This window comes from Sebastes fasciatus, chromosome 8 (genome assembly GCF_043250625.1).
Source record: "Sebastes fasciatus isolate fSebFas1 chromosome 8, fSebFas1.pri, whole genome shotgun sequence".
In the NCBI taxonomy this organism is placed as follows: Eukaryota; Metazoa; Chordata; class Actinopteri; order Perciformes; family Sebastidae; genus Sebastes; species Sebastes fasciatus.
This window is the reverse complement of record NC_133802.1, coordinates 10,715,194-10,737,378: the sequence shown is the minus strand read 5'-3', so window position 1 is coordinate 10,737,378 and position 22,185 is coordinate 10,715,194. Positions and strand designations below refer to the sequence as shown.

Below are 22,185 nucleotides of genomic sequence, written 5' to 3'. Positions count from 1 at the left end.
CTAGTTTAGGGCTGAAACAATGAATTGATTGGTTAGTAGTCAACTATTAAATTAATCAACAATTATTTTGATAAATCGATTAATCGGTCTATTTCGGAGTATTTTTTTAAGAAAAACTTTACTTCTATGGAAGTCCAACCTGCCACCTTCATTTAAATCTTTGCTACTTGATATTCTGTCTTTCTTAAAATTGGAAAAATAGGAAATATGGGTCTGGGATAACATCGTCATGTTTATGTGTTTATCAAGAAAATAATCAACAGATTAACTGACTTCGAAAATAATCGTTAGCTGCAGGCCTGATCTAGTTTGTACAGTATAAACAACCACATGCATCATGTAGGCTATATTGTATTATGATATCACTCACATGTAAACGTATTAGGGCTGTATAAGTTAACGCGATAATAACGTGTTAACGTAAGTTCATTTTGATGCCACTAATTTCATTAACGCATTAACGCAATTGATCTTTCGGAGGTTGTAGCGGACTCAGTTGTAGAGTGAAGATGCTGGCATCATATGAAACTAGAAAACCTAATGAATCCATTGGTACCAAGCATGTCATAGTAGCTTCATTTTCACTACATTTGCATAAAGCAAGTATAGTTTCCCGCTCCCATGTCGATTAAGAGTACTTAAATACTACTTGAACAGATACAAAATGTGCAATTAATTTGTGATTAATCGCGATTAACTAAGGACAATCATACGATTAGTTGCAATTACATATTTTAATAGATTGACAGCCCTAATTTGTAGTTTAATAATTTGTTTACTAAAATCTTTACTATCATAAAAGACTAAAAAAAATAGCATTGATGTCAGGGATCAAATTAAACTGCATGCACACTTGAAAGCTAAGTCTAAAATCTATGCCAAAGACCTTATCAACTCAATCACAGACACTTCTCACTCTATTAACAAACTATACTGACTGTTGTATGGAACACCTCATGGTTCAGCTCAATGAAGCCCCGTGTGACTGCCGCTGATTCAACCATTGTCATTCAAAGTGGCTCTGTGTTAATCGACAATTGTCCCCATTGTGAGCTATCAGAGAGGCCCGATAGTGAGAGAGGAGCAGGAGCAGGCTGCTGGATGCGATAACCCAGCAGACTACTACACATTACCATCCACAGTTGTGTAATGCAGATGTGGGAAAACATTCTACAAGAGCCAGTTTGGAAAAAAAGGAAATAAATAATGACAATTGCTTCTGCCTTCCTAAACAAAGCCCACGGAGTGCATTGTATACATGAATACAGTATCATTCAAAGCAGACTTTAACGCTTCAGTGGTGAAGAAAATGCATGTGTTTTAGGTTCAGTACACTAACAGTAAGAACTTGTGACACTTGCCGCTCCTTTCTCTGTGTCACCAGCTGAAATGTGGGCTCGCTTCGTCATCACTGAGTCTTCAGCCCTGGAGGCTTTTTGGAGCTTTTGTCAGCGAAAGTATTTTTGCAGTCCTCGTGTATAATGAAACAACACTATCTACCTTTCCTACTGTTGCATAACAAACTCTTCCACCCCCGAGGTGAAACCAGGAGTCGGTGCCTCTTTTCAGAAGTATGAACTACAATATGACTGCAACTTCTGTGGAAAGTGGAAGAAAAAGAAAAAAAAATCCAAAACTTTCAAAATCACTATTTATCAAAACTAAAGGTGAAGTCGTTAAATATCTTGCTTTGTTCGAACAACAACAACAAATATTCAGTCTACTTTCACATAAGACAAAGAAAAGCAGCAAATCCTCACATTTCAGAAGTTGGAAATGGAGAGCGGCAAATTTTTTTTTTTTTTTTAAAAGGACGATTAATTGATATCACAAATAGTTGCAGATACATTTTTCTGTTCATTGACTAATCGATTCATCATTTCAGCTCTAATGAAGCAATAAAGATAGTAGTTAGTTCCAAGCGGAAACCTCCGATGCTGAGAAATGTGGCCGAAAGTGCCAAAAACTGCAGTTCTTCAAACGGCCAATTGAGGCTGGATCCAAAAGCGAGTCAATCTTCATAGACCCCCATGTTAAAGTGCCTGACTTTACAGCAGAAATAAACATGTTTACAGTTTGGTACAAAAACGGTTTTGGTCTCTATAGCTAATTTCCCTGTTTATGACAACTGTACAGGGAGTTAGGCTGTGTCGTCACTGCAAAGGTGGCGACGGCCGAAGCCATCCACTTTGAGCTTCACAACGGCTCTTCAGAAACCTTATGGGTGACGTAACGGCGATTACGTCCATATTTTATACAATCTATGGTTAGTACATGATTTTCAGCATTAGTGAGGACACCTGAGTTTCAGACCGAAATAATACTTTTTTTAATAACTTTTTTTGTGAAATACAAACATTCTGCTTTTTTTATTTAGGAAAAATAATTTCTAATTTCTATTTACAAATTTCTTCAAATACAATGCAATAATTCTATCAATAAAATGTTGATCTAAAGAAAGGTAGATAGGAACTATCTATTATTATTATTACTACTACTATTGAATTCTATCAATAAAATGTTGATCTAAAGATAGGAACTATCTGATCAAAGAATAAGTTAACTAGATTACCAATCTGACCAGAAATTCAATGGCAGCTTTAGGTACATAAAAGTTTTAGAAACTCTGTGTTAAAGACACATTTCAGTTGTTACCACACAAGTATTGAGGTCTAGAATTGAGGTTTTCCCTGATGTGATGGAGGAGTGCATTATGGGATGCCTGAGCACTGACACACACATATGGAGGATCCATTACCTGACATTAAATCCCTGGTAAAGCCAACACCATCTGACTGCAAACTGTAATATGATCAATCTGTGGATCAGATAATCTTACTGTACGTTAAAACACTTTACCCTGCTGCATGGGTATTTCATTTGATTCAGAGACAGAGCGGTAGCGTTGACCTGCCACGTTGGTGTTGTATTCAGCGTGTTATGGCAACTGATGGTCGTGTAGTTATATAAAAGCTGACGGGGAGCGAGGATCAATGTACTGTACATGCTTACTGAACATCACAAGGTCCCGGACGGTCGAGTTATCTTTATGACGACTGTAAAACTTTCAGTTTTGCAGTTTCGGTTCTCAGGAAAAGGAAAGACAAGCGAGTGCCTGGACCCTGTGTGTGTGTGTGTGTGTGTGTGTGTGTGTGTGTGTGTGTGTGATATTGTAACAGCAATGCAGATATTTTGTAAGTCCCCTGTGTATAAGGTTTTGTTTTTGCTCAAACCTGACGTCATATTGCTCTGCTTATGGACCAAAAACATCCTGAGCCCTGACCCTGGGGATAAATGACTTACCAAAGAGGTAAAATGAGTAAAGCCACTACAGTGTGCACAGAAGAGGGATCCCAACTTTCAGATTTCAGTTTTAGTTTAAATTAACGCTGCAGCAAAAAAAAATGACCACTGGATGGATGTGGATCTCATCCACTCAACAATGTAAAACACAGGATGTTGAATTTCCCTTTGATGATATAAATGTGTTGTTCTAATCGCACACTGAGCCACGCAGGTTAAAAGTTGAACTTGTTTCAGATCAGTTGATACACTGCTGATATTGTGAGGGGCAGCGGCGCTTTGTGGGAACTATCAGCGAGGTTGGAATGCGACTTCGGACCAATCAGAGAGCAGGGCCGAGGCTCCCCGCTGTAAAATAATCAATCTGGATCATCAAAGCTCTCTGCAGCCTATCACAATGCTGCCAGAGCCTATAAAATGTAACATGCACGCAATAATAAACTTGAAATACCCCCATTTAAACCAAAGAGTAACTCGATACAGAAAAGGACAGGACTTGGCTGCGTTTCCTCTGAAGCCTGGCACAAGCCGCTGCCATGCCAGGCCGTGAATCCGGTCACTAGGCAAATATCTAAAACTTCTTTGAGCAAAGGCCTTAATTCCATAAAAAGCAGGCACGCATGCGTTTTGTGGCGAGTGCCAAAGCTGCTGCCATAGAAACTCAAAGACCGTGCTCAGTGCCCACATGTCCAAGTAGAGCTTTTGTCCTCCAAATAGCTTTCATAAAATATGGGCTGGCACCCAACACGGATCACAGGCTTTCTGCTGCAGAGTCTCGTAAAGACAAAGTATCCAATAGACTTCAGTGAGCTCGGGCTCTACGGCAGGAGGGTCCAAGAGTGAGATAATTTATGAGTCATTCATACCAAATAGTTTCACAAAGACAGAGGAATGAGGAATGTAGGGATGCAACTCACAATTATTTTAATTTTCTGAATATTTTTTAACCAATCAATTATCTGGTCTATAAATATCAGAAAATATTGACAAATTGACATCATAAAATTATAAAACACACAATATTAATTACTCATTAAAGGTCAAGACCGCAAACTATTTATTGCCTCCCACGTTGTCAACAGCAGCGCATTACAGCTACATAGTTATCTGTTGCCATAGCCTCTGCTTTGAATAATAATTTTTTGTCTGACGTATTTCAAATACCTAAGATTGCATCTACTCCCTCTTTTTATGCTTTTTTTTCATGCTGAATGACTTATTTCTAAGAAACTTATGAGCACATCTCTGGTAAACACAAGATTTAACGTGGTGCTTTTGTGTGATTCTTTGTGGAGAAACCTAGTTTTACAGATCTGTCGTTTAAATCAACTAATCAATTGGCCGACAATTAGTGACTAAGAATTTTTTTTAGGTCAAGGACTTTGACCTAAAAACTTTGACCTGTCCACATCACACACCTGTAAGTTGTACTGGACCATGATTGGCTTTTAAACTAGTTGCGATGTTACAAAATCATGCTCATATGTCCTTGTGTTAAACTCATATATAACATTAAAATAAACAGCCTTCTAGCATCAAACTCTGACCTTCACTTGGCAGAATGATGTATACCAGTGGTTACCAAACTTCCTCCCATCAAGGACCCCTAAACTGACACAAATTAGACACCCATTTTACAATATTTTTGAATACAGAGTGCAACAGCCCAGACAACATCACCAGCAGCCAGAAGCTCAATGTATTCTGCCAGATATCCAACAGAGAGCAGCTTTCATCAGAGCATCAGCAGCAGCACATCACTGCCCCCCTGAGGACTGCACTCATCACTGACATCACTCTTTCTCCACGTTCAGCCAATAAAACTGACAAGTCATTACCTGCAGTGCGGGTACATTGAGACATTCTTCCGTAGGAATTACAGCGTCAGTAGTTTAACGGCACAAACAATAAACAATAAAATACAACAATTCAACTCTGCAACAGGAGGTTAAATACTGTATGACTAAAACTCTGCTTTCCTCAGCAACCTCCAGTGTTTATGTCTCTGCTGGATGACTAACCTTAGTGACTTACTGCCACAGATGGCCGTAAAATGCTTTCACCGAGTCTCTACCTGTTTCCCTGCCCAAAGCAATGATGACATCAAGTCTGTTTACACTGTGTGTGCGCACACACACACACATGATCAAACCCACCTGGGTCCAGACTTGCCTCAAGGGTGTTTAACAACCAATGACTTGTTTCAAGCACGCAAAAGAGCAGCAGCTCATAAGCTAAAAGCCGAAACCTGAGCGTACGTAGAATGGTAAAAATGAGAATACGGGCTCTGAAGTCCGCAGCAACATAACGAAAACTACAGTACAGTGTAACAGATTGGCACTAATGCTTTACGTTAAGGGGTATGGTTCCTTTTGTGTATAAATGTGGGCAATACCGCAAAATGTGGTTTTCATTTGATACCAAGTAATAAAACCAGAGCGAGAATCACCAATATTTATTTATTTTTAAACAGCAGCTAATATACTATCATGTTAGGAAGAAAAATATGTCGTAATTTATGAGGTGAATGTATTATTAAGAGGTTACGTGTGACTATATTTTAATTACCAGCAAATTATTTGCCAAACATGATGCGTTTCTATTTTCTATTACTTAATCACATGCATGTTAGGGGTGGGAAGATCGATCCCCAAAGTATTGAATACTACTGATACAAAGTCTTGTATGCCTCCACCAACCAGTCAAGTTGCACTTTACATCCATGTCTGTCCCAAAATGTCATCACTATATGATTTTATCCTATTAGACATTTGAGTGAAATCGTCATAATTAGCCTATGAATTCTTGAGTTACGGCCGAAACATGTTTTGTTCAGTCACAGTGACCTTTGACCATCAAAATCTAATCAGTTGTGTGGACGTTTGAGCTTAAAGAAATTCCATCCATGCGTTCCTGAGGTATCACGTTGACAAGAACAGATCCATCCAGATCACATATTCTTAGTGTTGCAATATTTGCATCTCTGCTGCTGTTGTGTGCATGAACACAGTGATCACCTCTTTACTTTAGAGAATTCACCAAATAAACATTTGTTAATTGCCATTAAAAACGGTCTTGTGTTTTAATATGCATGTCATTCAAAAATTAACAGAGAATAAAGAAAAAAAATGGATCACGTTTTGGCAAATTATTTGCTTGTAATTACAATCTATCCACCACGTAAATATTATCCATACAGATATTATATAAAATATATATAAAATATATCATATCTGTATGGATATAGGTGGTGATCCTGGCTCTGGTATTACTTGGTATCCTGTGGAATCGCCCACAACTAATGCATATTTAACAAATGTTTATTAAGTGTAAGCTTAATAAACATGCGATGGATCAATTTTTTTGTATCGATCCTATTGACGCTAGTATCAAAACTCAAAACAAGTCTTTATATTGGTAGTATTGATACTGCTTCTGCGTCCTCCCACAGGGCTGACAGCATTATGATGATTCAGGTTTGAGCAACTGTTAAACATCTGGCAATTATAATACGAACCGGTGACAATACAACTGCTCATGTAAATGCCATTGTGCCGAACACAAATCACGGCTCCTACTGGGAGCGGATGTTGCTAAGCAACCACTTTGTTCGGCTCCTCTTCAGTGACAATGCTGTCATGCGGAGGAAGCAATTTCAATTGTAGATTTTTTAAATAATGTTGTTTCTAATTATTATTCAACTGTTGAATTGTGTTACCATTGTAGAGCAAGCCAAGTCAGTGAGCACATCAACCTGCAGCTGTACTGTAGCTGTTGGAAATAGAGCTCATAGTCTCATTTAAGTCATTTAATCATTTAAGTAATTTATGAAGCAAAAGTACTCTGAAAATATTCAAAATATAGCGTAACTGATATTGTTTAGGTGGCTAAAATAATTTTTTTCTGCTTTACCTCGCCATCAGACAGCCCTTTCCAAACAGACCAGACTCCATTCATAAAAACAATCATTTAGCGTAACATTCAAACGTCATTTTACCTCGCAGAACAAGAGAGTATATATACAATGCCACTTCAAAAAAATCCGAACTAACCCTTTCAGTTATTTCCAAACTTGACACAGCTAACTTTGACTAGCTAGTGCTAGCTTCACATTATTCATAATCTTTTTAGCTTCGATTAGCTTTCTTTGGTAACCTACATCACTGCTTTTTGAAAAGGCTGAGTGGACGTTTCCATTTGGAAAAAAAAGAAACAGAACGCCGATGGATCCGCCCTTTAAGAGCTAACAACAACGGGCCCGTATCACAGAGCCGTCATGTGCCACGACATGAACTTGATGACTGTCTGCTCTGTTTCCATGCTCCATGTTTGGCAGCCTGGTCGATCGGGATCCTGCAGGCCTCAGTCAGCCTCTCAGCGTCCTTCATCACTAACAAAACAACCACTTCCTGTAGCTGCAGGAAGTGCTGAAGTGGCACAGAGTGTTCCTGCGTTAACTCATCATAATATGAGACTCGGGGGTTCAGTCGCCAGCACCGAGCATGCTGGCGTGCACATACACGAGTGTACACACAAAAGTCACACAGTTGGCAGTAGACTGAAGCGGAAATCCAAAAATACATTCCCAGGGTTCTGCTGAGCAGATAAAGGTAATACGATGAGGTCATGGTGGGATTACCATGAGATACCGGCCTAAAGCATCATGGGACTGGAGGAAGAGGAGGTGAAGTTATGGAAAATGGTAAAGGGTGTGGCAAAACAGTGAGAGTCACTGGGTGTGTTTGTGTGTGGTTTTAAAGGGTTGGTTTGATAAGCCTGAGAGACAGTTATGAGCTGGAGCGTCACATTAAATATATACTACTACTATCGTGTTCAGCCAGACGCAACTCACCAACAGATCCACGCTTTCTTTGCGTCCCAGAGATCCATGCTCCACCCTCTCGTTGCCTGGGGTGAGGATGTAGGGGCTCTGACCTCCAGAGGGCTTCATGTTGGGCAGACTGAGCGACCGCAGGTCCTTCACACCCTGCTCCACCTTCAGCTCATCCCCTACTCGTGCTGAAGGAAGAAAAGAACAAGGAGGTTGAGAAAGAATCCTGTAAAACTGACGACTTGCCCTCGGATCATTATTTATTCATGATCTGTATGATTTATCACTATGGTCAAAATTGGCCTGAAAATGCTCAAGTGCTTTCTTTTCAAGTTAAGTTTTCTGTTTTTATTTTGAGTCATATTGAAGTGAGCACCACACCCAAAGTACTGGGCTCGCTATTTTTTTCTCTAAGTAAAATCCTTTAACAGGCTCTCGTAAACATCAAAGAGGGGATAATACCAACCAAAACAGGATAAATGTGGACTTACATTAATGTAAGTAATAGAGTATTTTTTTGGCCACTTCAAGGCAGCAGAAACACGTTGTTGACACAAAATTTACATTGATGTGGCAAACTTGTTATCAAACTGTTTTCTATTTACTAGGGCTGTTAATCGATTAAAATATTTAATCACAATTAATCGCATGATTGTCCATAGTTAATCACGATTAATCACACATTAATAGCACATTGTTTTATCGGTTCAAAATGTACCTTAAAGGGAGATTTGTCAAGTATTTAATACTCTTATCAACATGGGAGTGGGCAAATATGCTGCTTTATGCAAATGTGTGGATATATTTATTATTGGAAATCAATTAACAACACAAAACAATGACCAATATTGTCCAGAAACCCTCACAGGTACTGCATTTAGCATAAACCCATTTTCATTCACATATCTTGAGGTCAGATGTTAAGGGACCCCTTTGAAAATGGCCATTCCAGTTTTTCCTCGCCAAAATTTAGCGCAGGTTTGGAGCGTTATTTAACCTCCTTTTGTGACTGGCTAGTCTGACATGGTTGGTAACAATGGATTCCTTAGGTTCCTCTAGTTAGAGCTAGCTATGGCTCTAGTTTCATATGATGCCAGTATCTTCACTCTAGCTTTAAAACTGAGCCCGCTACAACCTCCGAAAGATCGATTGCGTTAATGCATTACAGAAATTAGGGGCGTTAAAACAATTTTGCGTAAACGCGTAATCGCGTTAACTTTGGCATAAGTCATTCTGAGCCATGTTTCTGGCCACCTGATGAAATTTAAGTCCAACATTCAGTCTCTTTTAGCTCTGTTTTTGGTCTCCACCAAGTATCTTTAGCTGCTAAATGCTCCTCTGTGTTCATTAACTAGTCGCTAACTTTGTCTGTCTGCTGCTGGTCAGGTAGAGTACAGTCATTTTCAGAGCTTTTTCCCCGAGAACAACGGTATGAGAGTGGTAAGAGTGAACCAAAACTTTAAAGCTGCAGGCTGAAAAACCAAAGTAATGAGATGAAACATGTAGCCGAGGGGAACTGCAGAGTCAGGTGATAATTCGATGTGGCTTTATCACAACGAGCAACACCTTTCACATAGTCGTGACACGTAGTCATGTGATCAGTTAATATAAAAATACTGATTATAGCCGGCGTTAATATTTGTTAAAGCTTAGGAAAAAAATAGAGATTTGATTGAAAGTGTTAACAATAAAGACCTTGTGTCCTTCTGACCACGTGAATATAAACAGCTGTGGACTGTTTGCCCTCGACCTCTGTGTTTCAGGCTGCGTGTAACTCCAGACTGCGGTCAAGAGCGGCGCGTTGGGAGGGTGACAATTTCAAAAGAATAGCAATTAGTCATGGCATAGGAGCTCTTTTATGGGCGGCTTAAATGGGCCTTTGATCCAGAAACTGCAGCAAGTGTAACTGCAGTGATCACAGAACAGAGGCACCATTCCCAGTTTCCACTGAGGCATCATGGGAAAGAAAGCTGGCAGAGTCATCCTGCTGCTACAGCGTTATTAAGATTCATGGGAATCTTAATCACATTTCAGGAAAATGATAGAGCAGAAAAGTGACACATTTTCCCTGTAGTCCTGATCATTTCTAAGGAGGATACAGTCCACTCCTTTTCCCTCCTAGTCAGAAACACGGGCGTGAGAGGAAACTGACGTCCGCCATCTGTCCTGCTCAGTCATTGTTAAAAGGCGCACAGATAAGAACTTTGTGACGTCTAAAATACACCAAAGTACAAGACTGAACGGCTACCTACTTTCTACGAACAAAGTGAATCATCAACACTTTCTATCGATGCTATTGTAATTTAGTTTAGCAGTTTATGCTATGATTGTTTGCCCACAGTCCTTTCACAAATGTCCAACAACTGAATGATAATTATGATAGAATTAGAAATAAGTTGGAAAACGCCAACATGACTCATCTGCTACCAGCAGTGTTGTTAGTCATTTAAAAAAAATATATATGTTTGACAGTGGGTGAACATTCCCAGCATACACTGAAAAGATACCAAAGAAAAGTGTTAATTAACATAATTAATTAAACATAATCTCCATTTCTACCTTTTTACCTTGAAGAAAACCTCTCACCAACACAACACTTTACTTCTATTATGTGTCACTGATGGATTCACGACATTACGAAGATGTTGCCTTAAGATAAAACCAAACTGGTTACAGGACAAAGACAATGGGGGATATTTACTACCGCAAATTAACCTCAGGGATTTAAAATTTTGCCTCACCACAATTTACAAAGAGTAAAGATATAAATGAGCCCAGTCACAGTTCATCTACAGCTAAATATGATCTGATGCCGGACTGTTTTGCCACATGTTGCACACGTCTGGAAAGCAAAAGAAGCGTTTTCTGTGTCTGACGTCTCACCGCTTTGATCTGGCTAGTCTCTCTCCCTCAATGTGTGTCCAATAAAAAGGTGCCACAAATTTTACACCTGCTTTTCTCAGAAGTTAAGTTTCAGACACAGTCGTCAATCTGAAGTGATAAATCAGGCATCAATGACCGTTTGTAAGAGTTTCCTCCCATATTTTGCCAATTTCAGTGGTGCACCTTTTCTTTCGTGCAGTCCTTAAAGAATAACTTTGATATTTTTCAACCTGTACCTGATTTTCCCATGTTTTTGTGTCTAACTTACTAATAGGAAAACAATTTCTGAAAGCGCTATTGAGGGATAACGCTGTAGACGGCAGCTGCTCACGGGCTGCAATATGGTGCTATTAGGGCAAGATGGCACCATCATTTACGTCCACTAAGAGTGCTTGATTTTGCCATGACTGGCTCTGATTGTTATTATAAGTGTCTAACAAAATTATGGAACGAGTCTCGCTCAAGGAGAAGTCTCGCTCTAAAATCTGGCGAGGTGACGTGTTGCCGGAAGACAACGGTGGAATAGTGGAAAACATCCATGGTGGCAACGCGAGTGCCAGCCGGGCAGAGTTTGTTGTGTTGGACTACAGAAAGCGTAGCTTAATGTTTTCTAAAAGATTTTCAATGTCATGGCTGAATATTTAGATGATTTCAACAATGTAGATGAGGTCTTTGACTTTGCCCGTATTTTTTGAGCCAGAGTATACAGATATACAGATTTCACAACGAGACTTCTCCTTGAGCGGGACTTGGACACAATAACAAACAAAGCGAAAGGTAAGAAAAACGTTTTATTTCTCTGTAGGGTCCTTTCTATAATGTTGTCAGACACCTACAGTATAATAACAATCTGAGCCCGTCAGTGACAAAAACCAGTACTTTTAGTGGACGTAACGTTACATTAATGCTGCTCACTTGCCCTCGCAGCTCGTTTCGCGGTTACTGGTTACAGCATTATCCATCAATACTGGACCAATTTCAAAAATTGTTGTCCCCATTAGTCATTTAGACTATTAACATAGGAAAATAGGGTCCAGGTTGAAAATATTGAAGTTACCCTTTAAGTAAAATGAGGACAAATGCAAATTAAACGCCTAAAAGGCCACAGATCCTTAGAACATATCCCCCAATGACTCATAATAATAATAATATTACATTTTATTTAACGGCACCTTTCATGACACTCGAGGTCACTTTACGTCACACAAGATCAGCAACAAAACACCAGTAATAAAACATCAATGAAATCAACAATACAATAAGTAACAGAGCATAGCTCAGCAATGAGTTCAAATAAGATACAGTTGTTGCAGTTAAAGTGAGTAAGCTAGGTTAAAAAGATGGCTTTTAAGATAGAGGAAAGGGCATTATTGCAAGGTGGGAGTTGATTCTGTGCTGAAATTCATGTATGGGTCATGTGGTGTGTTTTCACCTTTGACTTTGAGGTAGTGTCCTCCAAAACGGTAGGCCTCGAAGTTGAGGGACAGCGGCGTGTTGGACTGATCCAGGAACAAGTCGACCCGGGACAGCTCGATGCCGTTCCTCTCAAACACTGGACCTAGAACCTCTCTGGTAACGCAGAGGAAAATAAGAAGCTGTTAATTATGGTTCATATCAAACACTTGCAATATATTCTACATGGCCACTCCCACCTCCTCCCCTCTTACCTCAGGGTTTTCTTTTTCATTGCAGGTACAATTTCTGTGTTTATATCCACGTTGAGATCAAACTTAAGGCTGAAGCACTCCTTGCTGGGGTCCTGCAGGGGGAACAGACACACTGTTAGTTTACACAGGTGGGGCTGCAGCTCTGCCGGCCTGCCCCGGGCTCGTGCTGTATGTGTGCTCTTAGCAGATCCACAGGGGGGCTCCTTCTCACTACACTGCCTGACTCAGGCAGAGAGCAGCCTGGGAGATACCATTAAGTTATAGCAGCGGTGCAGAGAATAATGATGGCTGCTTCCCTATTGCACAACACCCTGCTTGTATCGTAAACCATTTGTGAAAAACCAAAGAAGATGAAGCTGTAGACTTTTATGTTGCACCCTGCAGCGCATGTGTCTGTATGATTACTTACGTCAGTGTGTCGTCTCCTTGTCTTCTTTTTCACCAACTTCATCCCCCCCGTTTTGCGCTCTCTGCAAAACAGTAACACACACATCATCATCATACCTTTTATCACACCCAACATATGAGAAACTGCTTAATGTGAGACTTGAACAGAAGTGATTAAACTGTCGGGAGACACATTTCATGGCTGTAATTCATCCTCCAGTGTGAAAAGACAAGCAGAAAATACATGAACACTAGCGTGACATAACAGAAGGGTTACCGACCCGCGGTCACTGCTCCCCTCATCCTCTTCCTCTAGGTCGGAGGGGGGGCTGGTGCGCGGGGGACAGGAGCGTGTGGACACGTTCCGAGCCAGGATGGAGGCTAAAGGTCAAGAAAACACAGCAGTCATTCCTTCTGTTGGATCACAACTACGGAAACTTTTAATATCAAGCTTTAAAGGGTCGGTTCACCCAAATTAAAACAAAGCTAGTTTTCTCCCCTGCCTCTGGTGATTTCTTCTTTAATTTGTCCAGGTTTTGATGTGTTTGTCTCAATGAGGGGGATTGGGATTTGTTTGTGGTGTTCACATAGTATAGTAAAACACTATCATCTCTTTCCGAATTCAGTGTTGTTGTTATTCTGGATCAGAGGTGTATTGTGATTATTATCTCTGATGTTCATCACGAATAAACATCCATAAGTCGGCATAGAAATCATAGAAAAAAAGACACCCATTATAACTCCAGAATTTGCCTGAGAATCTTCACGTTTTTAAGTTTTCTTCAGTATCAAAGTAATTAAATGATAGTTATCTGTACACCCATGGTTACACTGAAAACTGATAATATCTAATTTGGCATACTTTTTAATTTGCCAAATGTAGATACAAATATAGGCTTCAAAAAGGACTCAAGTTGTAGCCTGGGGCCCAGAGGGTCAGAATTTGAAACCACCTCATCTGGATAGTTTTCATATGGACAATGAATGTAGTTCCAATGCAAAATGTTCACAGTGAGGTCTGTAGATTATCCAGAGAAACCACATTTTCTGAGATGCTGTGAGCACCATTACTGAAATTCAATTAACCGCCGTTGTGTTGGGGTGGAGCCAGTAATCTCATGGACATACTCTGCATGGCGAGTTAGCACTAGCCTGGTTCCAGACTTCTAAATCACTGAGTGTCCACAATCCACATCTATGATTTGTACAGCAAATGAAAATGTGTCCGCTGAAGTGTGGATGAGAACAACACAGCTACACGGGTTGTTGTAAGTAGAGTATCAACTCCTAAATTGTAAAATGTCTTTGTTTGTGCCGAAAAATGTGAAGTTAATTGCTCCTAGAAGCCTCTACTTTAGCCTCAATGTCTGCTGAAAATGACAACAGGTTTGGATATGTGACCCGCTACTGATACAAGAAATTGGCAAACATGAACCAAATGTTAGGTTGAGTGAATGTGAATGTGAAAGTGAAACTAAGTGATTATCAGGCTAGTTAGGACTAAAGGTAAGTGAGAAAATAGGTGTATCATTATTGAGATGAACCAACCCTTTAATAACAGTCACAGATTGTTCAAACATACATTGATTATTAAACTAATCATAAAAGATCAAACTCAGAATGTCACAAGAAGCATAGAGGAAAAGAAAAAACATATAATACATGTTTTGCCTTATTTAGACAACAGTAAAAACTCTGTCTGTGACATTTACACAGTGAGATCCTGTGATGAGGCAATGGGGATGACATCACTGTAAGAGGGGGGATTACCAAATAAAGAAACAATGGGAGTCTACCTTGAGGCTGTAAGTCAAATCGGGGGTGCCGGTCAAAGTGCATGTTGTCCGTGTTCTCCGAATGGCTGCGTGAGTCACATGACTCACACAGGTGAAGGGGGCTTTTGTTATTCAGGTCTTGGCAGTCTGGGTGGTGGCAAACCTAAAAAAAGCAGAAACAGAGGTGGGGAAAAAGGACAAGAGAAAGTCAGTGCTCAAGCTCCCTGCATTAAAATACAAAAACATTTTACAAGACTGGGAGACTGGTGAAAACGGTAAAACAGACGCGCACATTTAGAATAAACAGCTCCCTGCCTGACTATTGTTTCTGCCACAGTTAAATGACCACAGAGGCTGCCACGGGCATTCCTGAGGTCTGGTGACTCCCTCCCTCCCTCCCACCATCTGTCCCCCTCTGTGGGATGACAACTAATTGACTTTAAGTTAGTTTTCTTCACCTCGTGTGCTGATCTGGGACCAGCTAACCCCTTACATAATCCAAAACCGTATCCCGAGGGGCTGAAACAATAAAACCGACCACAGGTCAGTTAACTGGGAGACTTCCAGGCCGCAGAGCTCCAAAAGCTCCAGAGCCGAGGCGACGGGCAGCAGAAGGCTGCAGGATTAAGGATCTCTGTCTCGGCCCAGACAGATCCGACCCCCCCCCCCCACCACCACCACCACCTGCAGCTCTTCTCCCTCACCTCCTCCGGAGCACCAGTCTACACATCTCCTCACTCCACCCATGTGTCGCCATCACCCACACCCAGCTCAGGAAGCGAGGATGTATGGGGAGATACAATGGAGGTCCAGCTAATGTACTTCCTGTCATTGTTTCCCTGTACTCGGGAGGAGCAGTGTGTCTGTGCATGCGTGTGTGTGTAAATATGTGCACAGCAGGGGGTTTGAGCGCAAGCTAGGGAGTCTAGCTTTCATCTAAACACAACAACTATAGATATGCAAGAGGCAGACACCATCCCCTGACAAAACACTCTTATAAAAGCGTGTCTGAGGTAACTAAACACATGCATACACACTGCCACATGCTCTAGCTATACATAACAGAGTGGAAAAGTGCAATCAAGTACCTCAGATTTCAATACAAACGGCTCTCTCTGTCCCCTCTCCTGGTACTCTACCGTCATACTCTGCACACTGGAGCAGGAGTCTCTCCCACTCCCGCAATTCGGCTCCATATCCATGCCAGCAGGCACCCAGGACCCCGATAAACATCCAACTCGCCACCACGTTAGCCCGCTAATTCACACTGCAGCGTGCCCCCGCCAAGCCACACTGACTAGCTGCCTTATTAATCCACTCCTCTCAATGTCTAGCCAGGTATAATCGCAGACTTTAAAGGAGCAGGTCGCCAGGGCTGGACAGAAAGAGGGGGGGTGATAAGGTTATGGGAGGGTGAGGAGTCCCAGTAAAGATATAAACCCAAGGCAGGAAGGAAGGGAAAAAAAAAAGGTCCATCCAGAAGGTTTTCAGAAGTACAAAGCCCCCCTAATCTTGCATCCTAATTGGTGCCTGCGCTCTGTCAAAGCCATCTGACGGCCATGCGGAGATTAAACAGCCTCTCGCTATGAGCGCTGAGAGCCATGATCTTCTCCTCTTTTCCCCCTCTCTCTCTCTCTCTCCTTTCGTCTCTGTCCTCTGCCACCACCACCAGCACAGACTCCTCCCTTCCTCTCATGCACCCAGGGTCACTATACCGAGGCAGAGCCCCCCAACCAGAGAGAGAGGTTTAAAATAGAAAGAGACAAGAGTCAGAGAGGCTCAGAGAACGGCCTTGTTGACTGGTGAACGTGACATGCTCTCCTCCAGTACGCACAGCTGCATTCATGGATAATTCCGGTTCATTACGACTCGGGGTCTCGTTTTCTAACAGTTACGGTAATGCTGTACTTACTAAAGTAATTGCTGACATCTGGGAACACGGTGGCACCGCTACAACAAAGTACAGCACGGCAAGAAATATGAGACCATTCAAATGTTATTACTGATAGGAATAATCTATGAAGTTGTAATAAACCAGCATTACCTTTAATTACCCTCCTTATCAAAAAAGAAAGTCTACAGCCGTGCTAGTGGCTCTGTGGCTGTACACTGTAGACAGACTGCACTTTGGCATAGCGGCACAATGACACTGCTAACATGCTGATATTTATCAGGTATAATCGTGGATGTATAAAGAGAACTGGATACTGCGTTGGAGGTGGGCTCCCGTTCATCGCTCAGTGGCGCATGAAGCCAAAATGGCTCGACTGCCGAGTGATAAATGATAATGGTTGAATGCAGGTAAACAGTCCGTGTGGAGAGCAAAAGAGGCGGAGCGCATTGGCCAAAATGTAATCTTGGAAGCCGTCGCCGTCGTCTGACGATGATTTCACTTTTTATTGGGTTAAAATTAGCTTGTAAACTGGCTGCTTGTGAAACAATCCGGTCGTACACGTCGTCTCTCAACTCCAGCTTCAGTCTCGCATCACAAGTTCTTAATCGGACTGTAAATAATAAGCAGCGCGCGAAAAAAGGAAGTGTTGGCCCTGATATCTGCTGGCTACACCAGAACCCCAGAAATATAGCCCCTTGGCCCCAAAGGCTCATCAGTCGTCAGACCGATAGACGATGGGTTCTGAGATTGATGACGATGGCACTAAAGGAAAAGTCAGGACATCACCAAAGTCTGTATGATTCATTCTCTGGTGGCCATGAAAACAAATTTCATGGCAATCCATCTAGTAGTTGAGATATTTCAGATTGGAAAGTGGTGTGTTCTTCTTTTTTTAAGCAAACTGAGTTCCTGTTCAGTCTTGTGCTGATTGTGTATTGGTAAAGGTGGATAAAAGGAGCATTGTGAAAATTCAGGTCATTTCTCAATCGCTGCAGTTGATGACGTTCGACAACTTGCAGGTACAGAGGAGCAAAGTGCCCCGCCTCTGACTGAGTCACTGACCTCGACCCACGGCTTGACGACCACACTGCCGAACAGACAGCTTCCTGGCAGAAGCAAACAAGTCACAGAAATCTGTTACAACATCACCTACTTACGCCCCTCTGAAGTTGACGTCAACGCATGCGCGCGCATTTTCGTGCGGCGGAGTCAAATGTCCCATCGCACGGAGGTGGTATGTTCTCCAGGAGGTGCGGAGACAGACGGCCGGGCCAGGGAAATACGAGCAAAAAGATGCCATATTTAGACAATAAAGCTCAGATAGGTAGGCCTTCTTCTTCCTCACTATCAAGCCGGGGCGTTCACATTCCTGCTGAAAATATCTGACGCTTTAGCCAAGACAAACGAATGCATCACAGGATTACGAAAAAGGCTCAAAAAGCGGGGGAAAAAAAGGCTTGTAATCTAACATTCGTGACAGATACCTGAAGATATAAACCTAAAATAACTGCTTCAGCTCGGGATATGTGCAAAAAGGGATTTTTGCAATACTTAACATTCCTATCAATGAGAGGGAAGATTGATACTTGGGTACGAGGACAACCTGACCTGTTCCTGGATCTGGAGTCAGTTTTCCCAACACAACAAAGAGGAGGAGGAGGAGTGTGTAAGTGAAGCTGACTGTAAGAGAATGTGACCGTGTAGGACAGCTGACAGGAGGCCATGCGTGCCTCGTACTGCGACTGTATGAATGTGTGTGAGACAAATGTGTCATGTGAGTGTGTGTCTTGCGTGTTTCCCTCCCCACATGCCTGCTCTCAGATCTGGCCAGATTAGTGGGGAGCATGAGTGTGACTGTAGATAAAACACTGCATGCACACACACACACACACACACACACACACACACAACTCCACCTGCGTCCCCCTACCCAACAGCTGAGAACACACAGCGGCCCCACGGCGGCCCTTCGTCTTGGCTTAGCACGTCCAACGCCACGTGGCACCTGCTCATACACCCTTATTACCACACATCCTGCAAACACGCCAACACTCCCCCACACACACACACACACAGACCTACAAACGCAGGCATGCCCGCTCCAAGGCTGTGTCATCCATGAACAGCACACCAGTCTCTCAGCTGTAATAAAGATGTTCTTGTTTGGAAGAAGATGACTGGAGTCTTCTGAGGTGAATCAGGATTATTACTTTAACACTTAATCCTTCCAACGCTGGCACGCAACATATTCCAAGGCAACGCGTGTTAAAACACTTACTGACTAACTTCACACAGCTGATGCTAAAGACATTAAAAGGAACAGAAGGCGAGATTGGAGCAAATATGATTTAAAAAAGTTATTTTTATAAAACGGTTACTATGTCATGCCAGTTAATCTGGAAAAAAAAAATCATGTGCATCTGTGTCCTCCGGTGCTCCTAATGGCATCTGCAGGGTTTCACAGACTGGAGGAAAACAACCAATCAGAGACGAGCTGCAGCCTGCCGTCTCTGAGCAGCTGTCAATCACTCGCAAACTCGAATCAAACGGTCAAACTAGACAGCGCTGATCAACTATGAATCAATATTCTGTTATTGTGTAATGCCTATTTCTCGCCTCAAATGTTTTCAGAAACATCTTGTAGTGTACCGTTCAGCTGTAAAATTATGATTATTAATTGTGACCCGGGCGCCATGTTGAGATCAGTTGAGGAAATACCAAGCACTGCCCACCAGCGGTTTCTCATTTTACAGCTAAACAGTACACAAGATGTTTCTGAAAAATTTGTACGCAAGAAATATGCATTACAGTTACAGAATATTGATTCATATTTGATCAGTGCTGCCTAGTTTGACCGTTTGATAAGAGTTCGCAAGTTGACAGCTGCCTGTGAATGAACAGCCAATAGGAACGCTCTCTCTCTCTGAAATGACCTGTGATTGGTCACAGTCTCCCGTCACGATGGACGTCCCATGAGGAGGTGCAGAAGTCTAGTTTTCTCTCAGAACACTTTTACAATATGCTGAAAGCTTAATATGGAATTTTTGCCCAATGATGCCAAAAACATTCTGCCTACCATCGCTTTACACTGGGGAACGGTTATATTAACTTCAGATTCAGATGTCTTAAACATGAATTATAATTAAGGATGGAACTTGTGGGTTTAGAAAGCAACAGGCTGGCAGTTCACTTTGGCTGCAGCATCCTCACCAACGTCACGATTCTGTCTCCCAAGGACAATTTTTAATAGGTTCGGACGCCTTGCCACATCCTCGCTGGATGCTGGAAAATCTGTGGGTAATCAGTCTTGGTGTATGGAATTATATGACGCATTGAGGGAAAGGCTGCAGATAAATTAAAATCCAGATTACAAATCTGACTCAATGTGATACAGGGCTCATCCATCACAGGGCTCGTTTGAAGAGCAAAGAGAGAATCTGCTCAGAAAATGATCTCTCCATCTCCAAAACAATACTGATCGGACCTCCTGTCTGTTTGCAACCTCGCTGCATTTACCCCCCCACACAACCGGTCCCAGCCCTCCTCCGGAAAAGCTTGTCCTGCCAGAGCACACCTAGCACTTATGCAATAGCATGCATCACCGTGTGTGTGCTTTTGAAGAGCAAAAAGAGGGTATGTGAGCCGTAGGCTATAGTTTACCTCACAACCAAGTGTCACGGTATAGATTCAGAGAGAGAGATAAGCTTTCCTTTTTTGTTGTGTAAAGCTTGATAGAGTTATAGTTCAATAGAATTTTATCAAATATGAATCCCAATTAGTTATCAACTATTAAATTAATCGGCAACTATTTTGATGATCGACTAATCGGTTTGAGTAATTTTTTAAGAAAAAAAAAAGTTAAAATTCTCTGATTCTAGCTTCTTAAATGTGAATATTTTCTGGTTTCTCTACTCTATCACAGTTAAGTGAATGTATTTGACTTGTGGACAAAACAAGACATCATCTTGGGCTTTGGGATACACTGATCAACATTTTTCACCATTTTCTGGCATTTTCTGGACCAAACAACTAATCAATTCATCGAGAAAATAATCAAAAGAGTAATTGAAAATGAAAATAATAGTCAGCTACAGCCCTATTCCCTTATCAAATCTAATTAGTTTTCAACATCAGCAAGTAACTAAAACTCAATTCTTCCATTTAGATCTGTGTTTGCCGTTTGTTGGCTGAGAAGCCATAAACACTACAGGTTTTAGTGATTTTAACAACAACAACCTGAAAACAAGATGAGCAGCACAAAATATGGAAAACTGATTATATGTATTGGGACACACTGAAATAACAGCTGTATCCTGCTGACTTTTACACCTCATTTTTCTCGCTTTACTTGTTCCAAATCCTGGAGGTGCTGGTGCAGAACTGCTGAGTTGATAAGATTAAAATGTTGATATATGATTCTCCTGATATTGACATGATGCAGTCAGCTAAATTATTTCTGTGGGAAAGAGCAACCACTCTGTTGGTTTTATTGAACTACAAAAACACACTGTTCACTCACTATCAGTGGTTTCTTTTCACTCACAAACTTTGGCCTAGTGTAGCCCCATTTGGGACTCTGTGTAGGAGACAGTCCCGGAAGGTTCCCATAGAAAAGCTCACAAAAGGTGAGATTTATGCTTTATTGGAAGTAGGGCTGTACCCCTATAATAGTTCGAAGCTTCATTCATAACGTTCACATTTAAATTCTAAATTCACTTTTTTTTTTGAATGTCTATTCATTCTGTTTAAACTTGGTAGTTCTGCAGAGTTGCGGATAAAGATCAGGCTACACTAATATTAATAGTATTATATTAATTGTAGAATAAGATTCCAGTGATAGAATTGTTTACGACTCGTATTATCCACGAAATATTCTGCTTCAATCCATATTTGTTGAGAGCTTTTCAAAAACAACATTGCAGTTAAAAAACGGTTTGCTCTCCCGCTTGCCGCACACAAAAGAAGGTATGCACCTGTATTAGCGGGGCGGTTTAGCAGCATAAATAACATTTATATAACCACAATAACAAAAAAATCTATTTCTATTTTATTTATTTTTTTAGGGGGACAATGTCATAAAATATGCCAAAAGACATTCAAAGCAAACATCAATAAATGTTTAAAATGTTAAAAAAAATTACATTCAGTACAGCCCTAGTTGGACAAACAATGTTTTATACTTTTACAAGAGAAAAGATTTTAAGGATGAAGACTAAGTGGTTGGTTTGGGAAATGTACATAATGACCCATTTCTGTTAAAGAGCAACGCACAGTCTGTGGTTCTGCATGGCCCTGAGCTTTTCTATAGGAACCATCGGCCCACCTAGGCCCAGTGCAGACACCAGGTGCTGTTGGTGATGTCTATCGGTGAAAGCAACACTTAGCGCGTGCAAAAAAATGCGAGGCTGTGGCTTTTACATTGTGCTTGTCTAATAAAAAAGAGGG

General features: G+C 41.3%; 1 protein-coding gene across 5 annotated transcripts in view; it reads right to left on the bottom strand.

Moving 5' to 3' along the window:
- The window catches only part of plekhg5b (pleckstrin homology domain containing, family G (with RhoGef domain) member 5b), an 86,654-nt gene that overhangs the window by 20,005 nt on the left and 44,464 nt on the right, over positions 1 to 22,185 (bottom strand). For 4 of the 5 annotated variants that reach the window (XM_074643301.1, XM_074643304.1, XM_074643303.1 and 1 more), the window contains 6 exons: positions 14,868 to 15,009; positions 13,353 to 13,452; positions 13,094 to 13,154; positions 12,685 to 12,776; positions 12,450 to 12,586; positions 8,156 to 8,322 (listed from right to left, as the gene is read on the bottom strand). In XM_074643301.1, the coding sequence (XP_074499402.1) occupies positions 8,156 to 8,322; positions 12,450 to 12,586; positions 12,685 to 12,776; positions 13,094 to 13,154; positions 13,353 to 13,452; positions 14,868 to 15,009 (699 nt within the window). Of the gene's footprint in view, positions 1 to 8,155; positions 8,323 to 12,449; positions 12,587 to 12,684; positions 12,777 to 13,093; positions 13,155 to 13,352; positions 13,453 to 14,867; positions 15,010 to 15,934; positions 16,147 to 22,185 lie in introns of those variants that run through there. The other variant, XM_074643302.1, reaches the window with a different exon arrangement.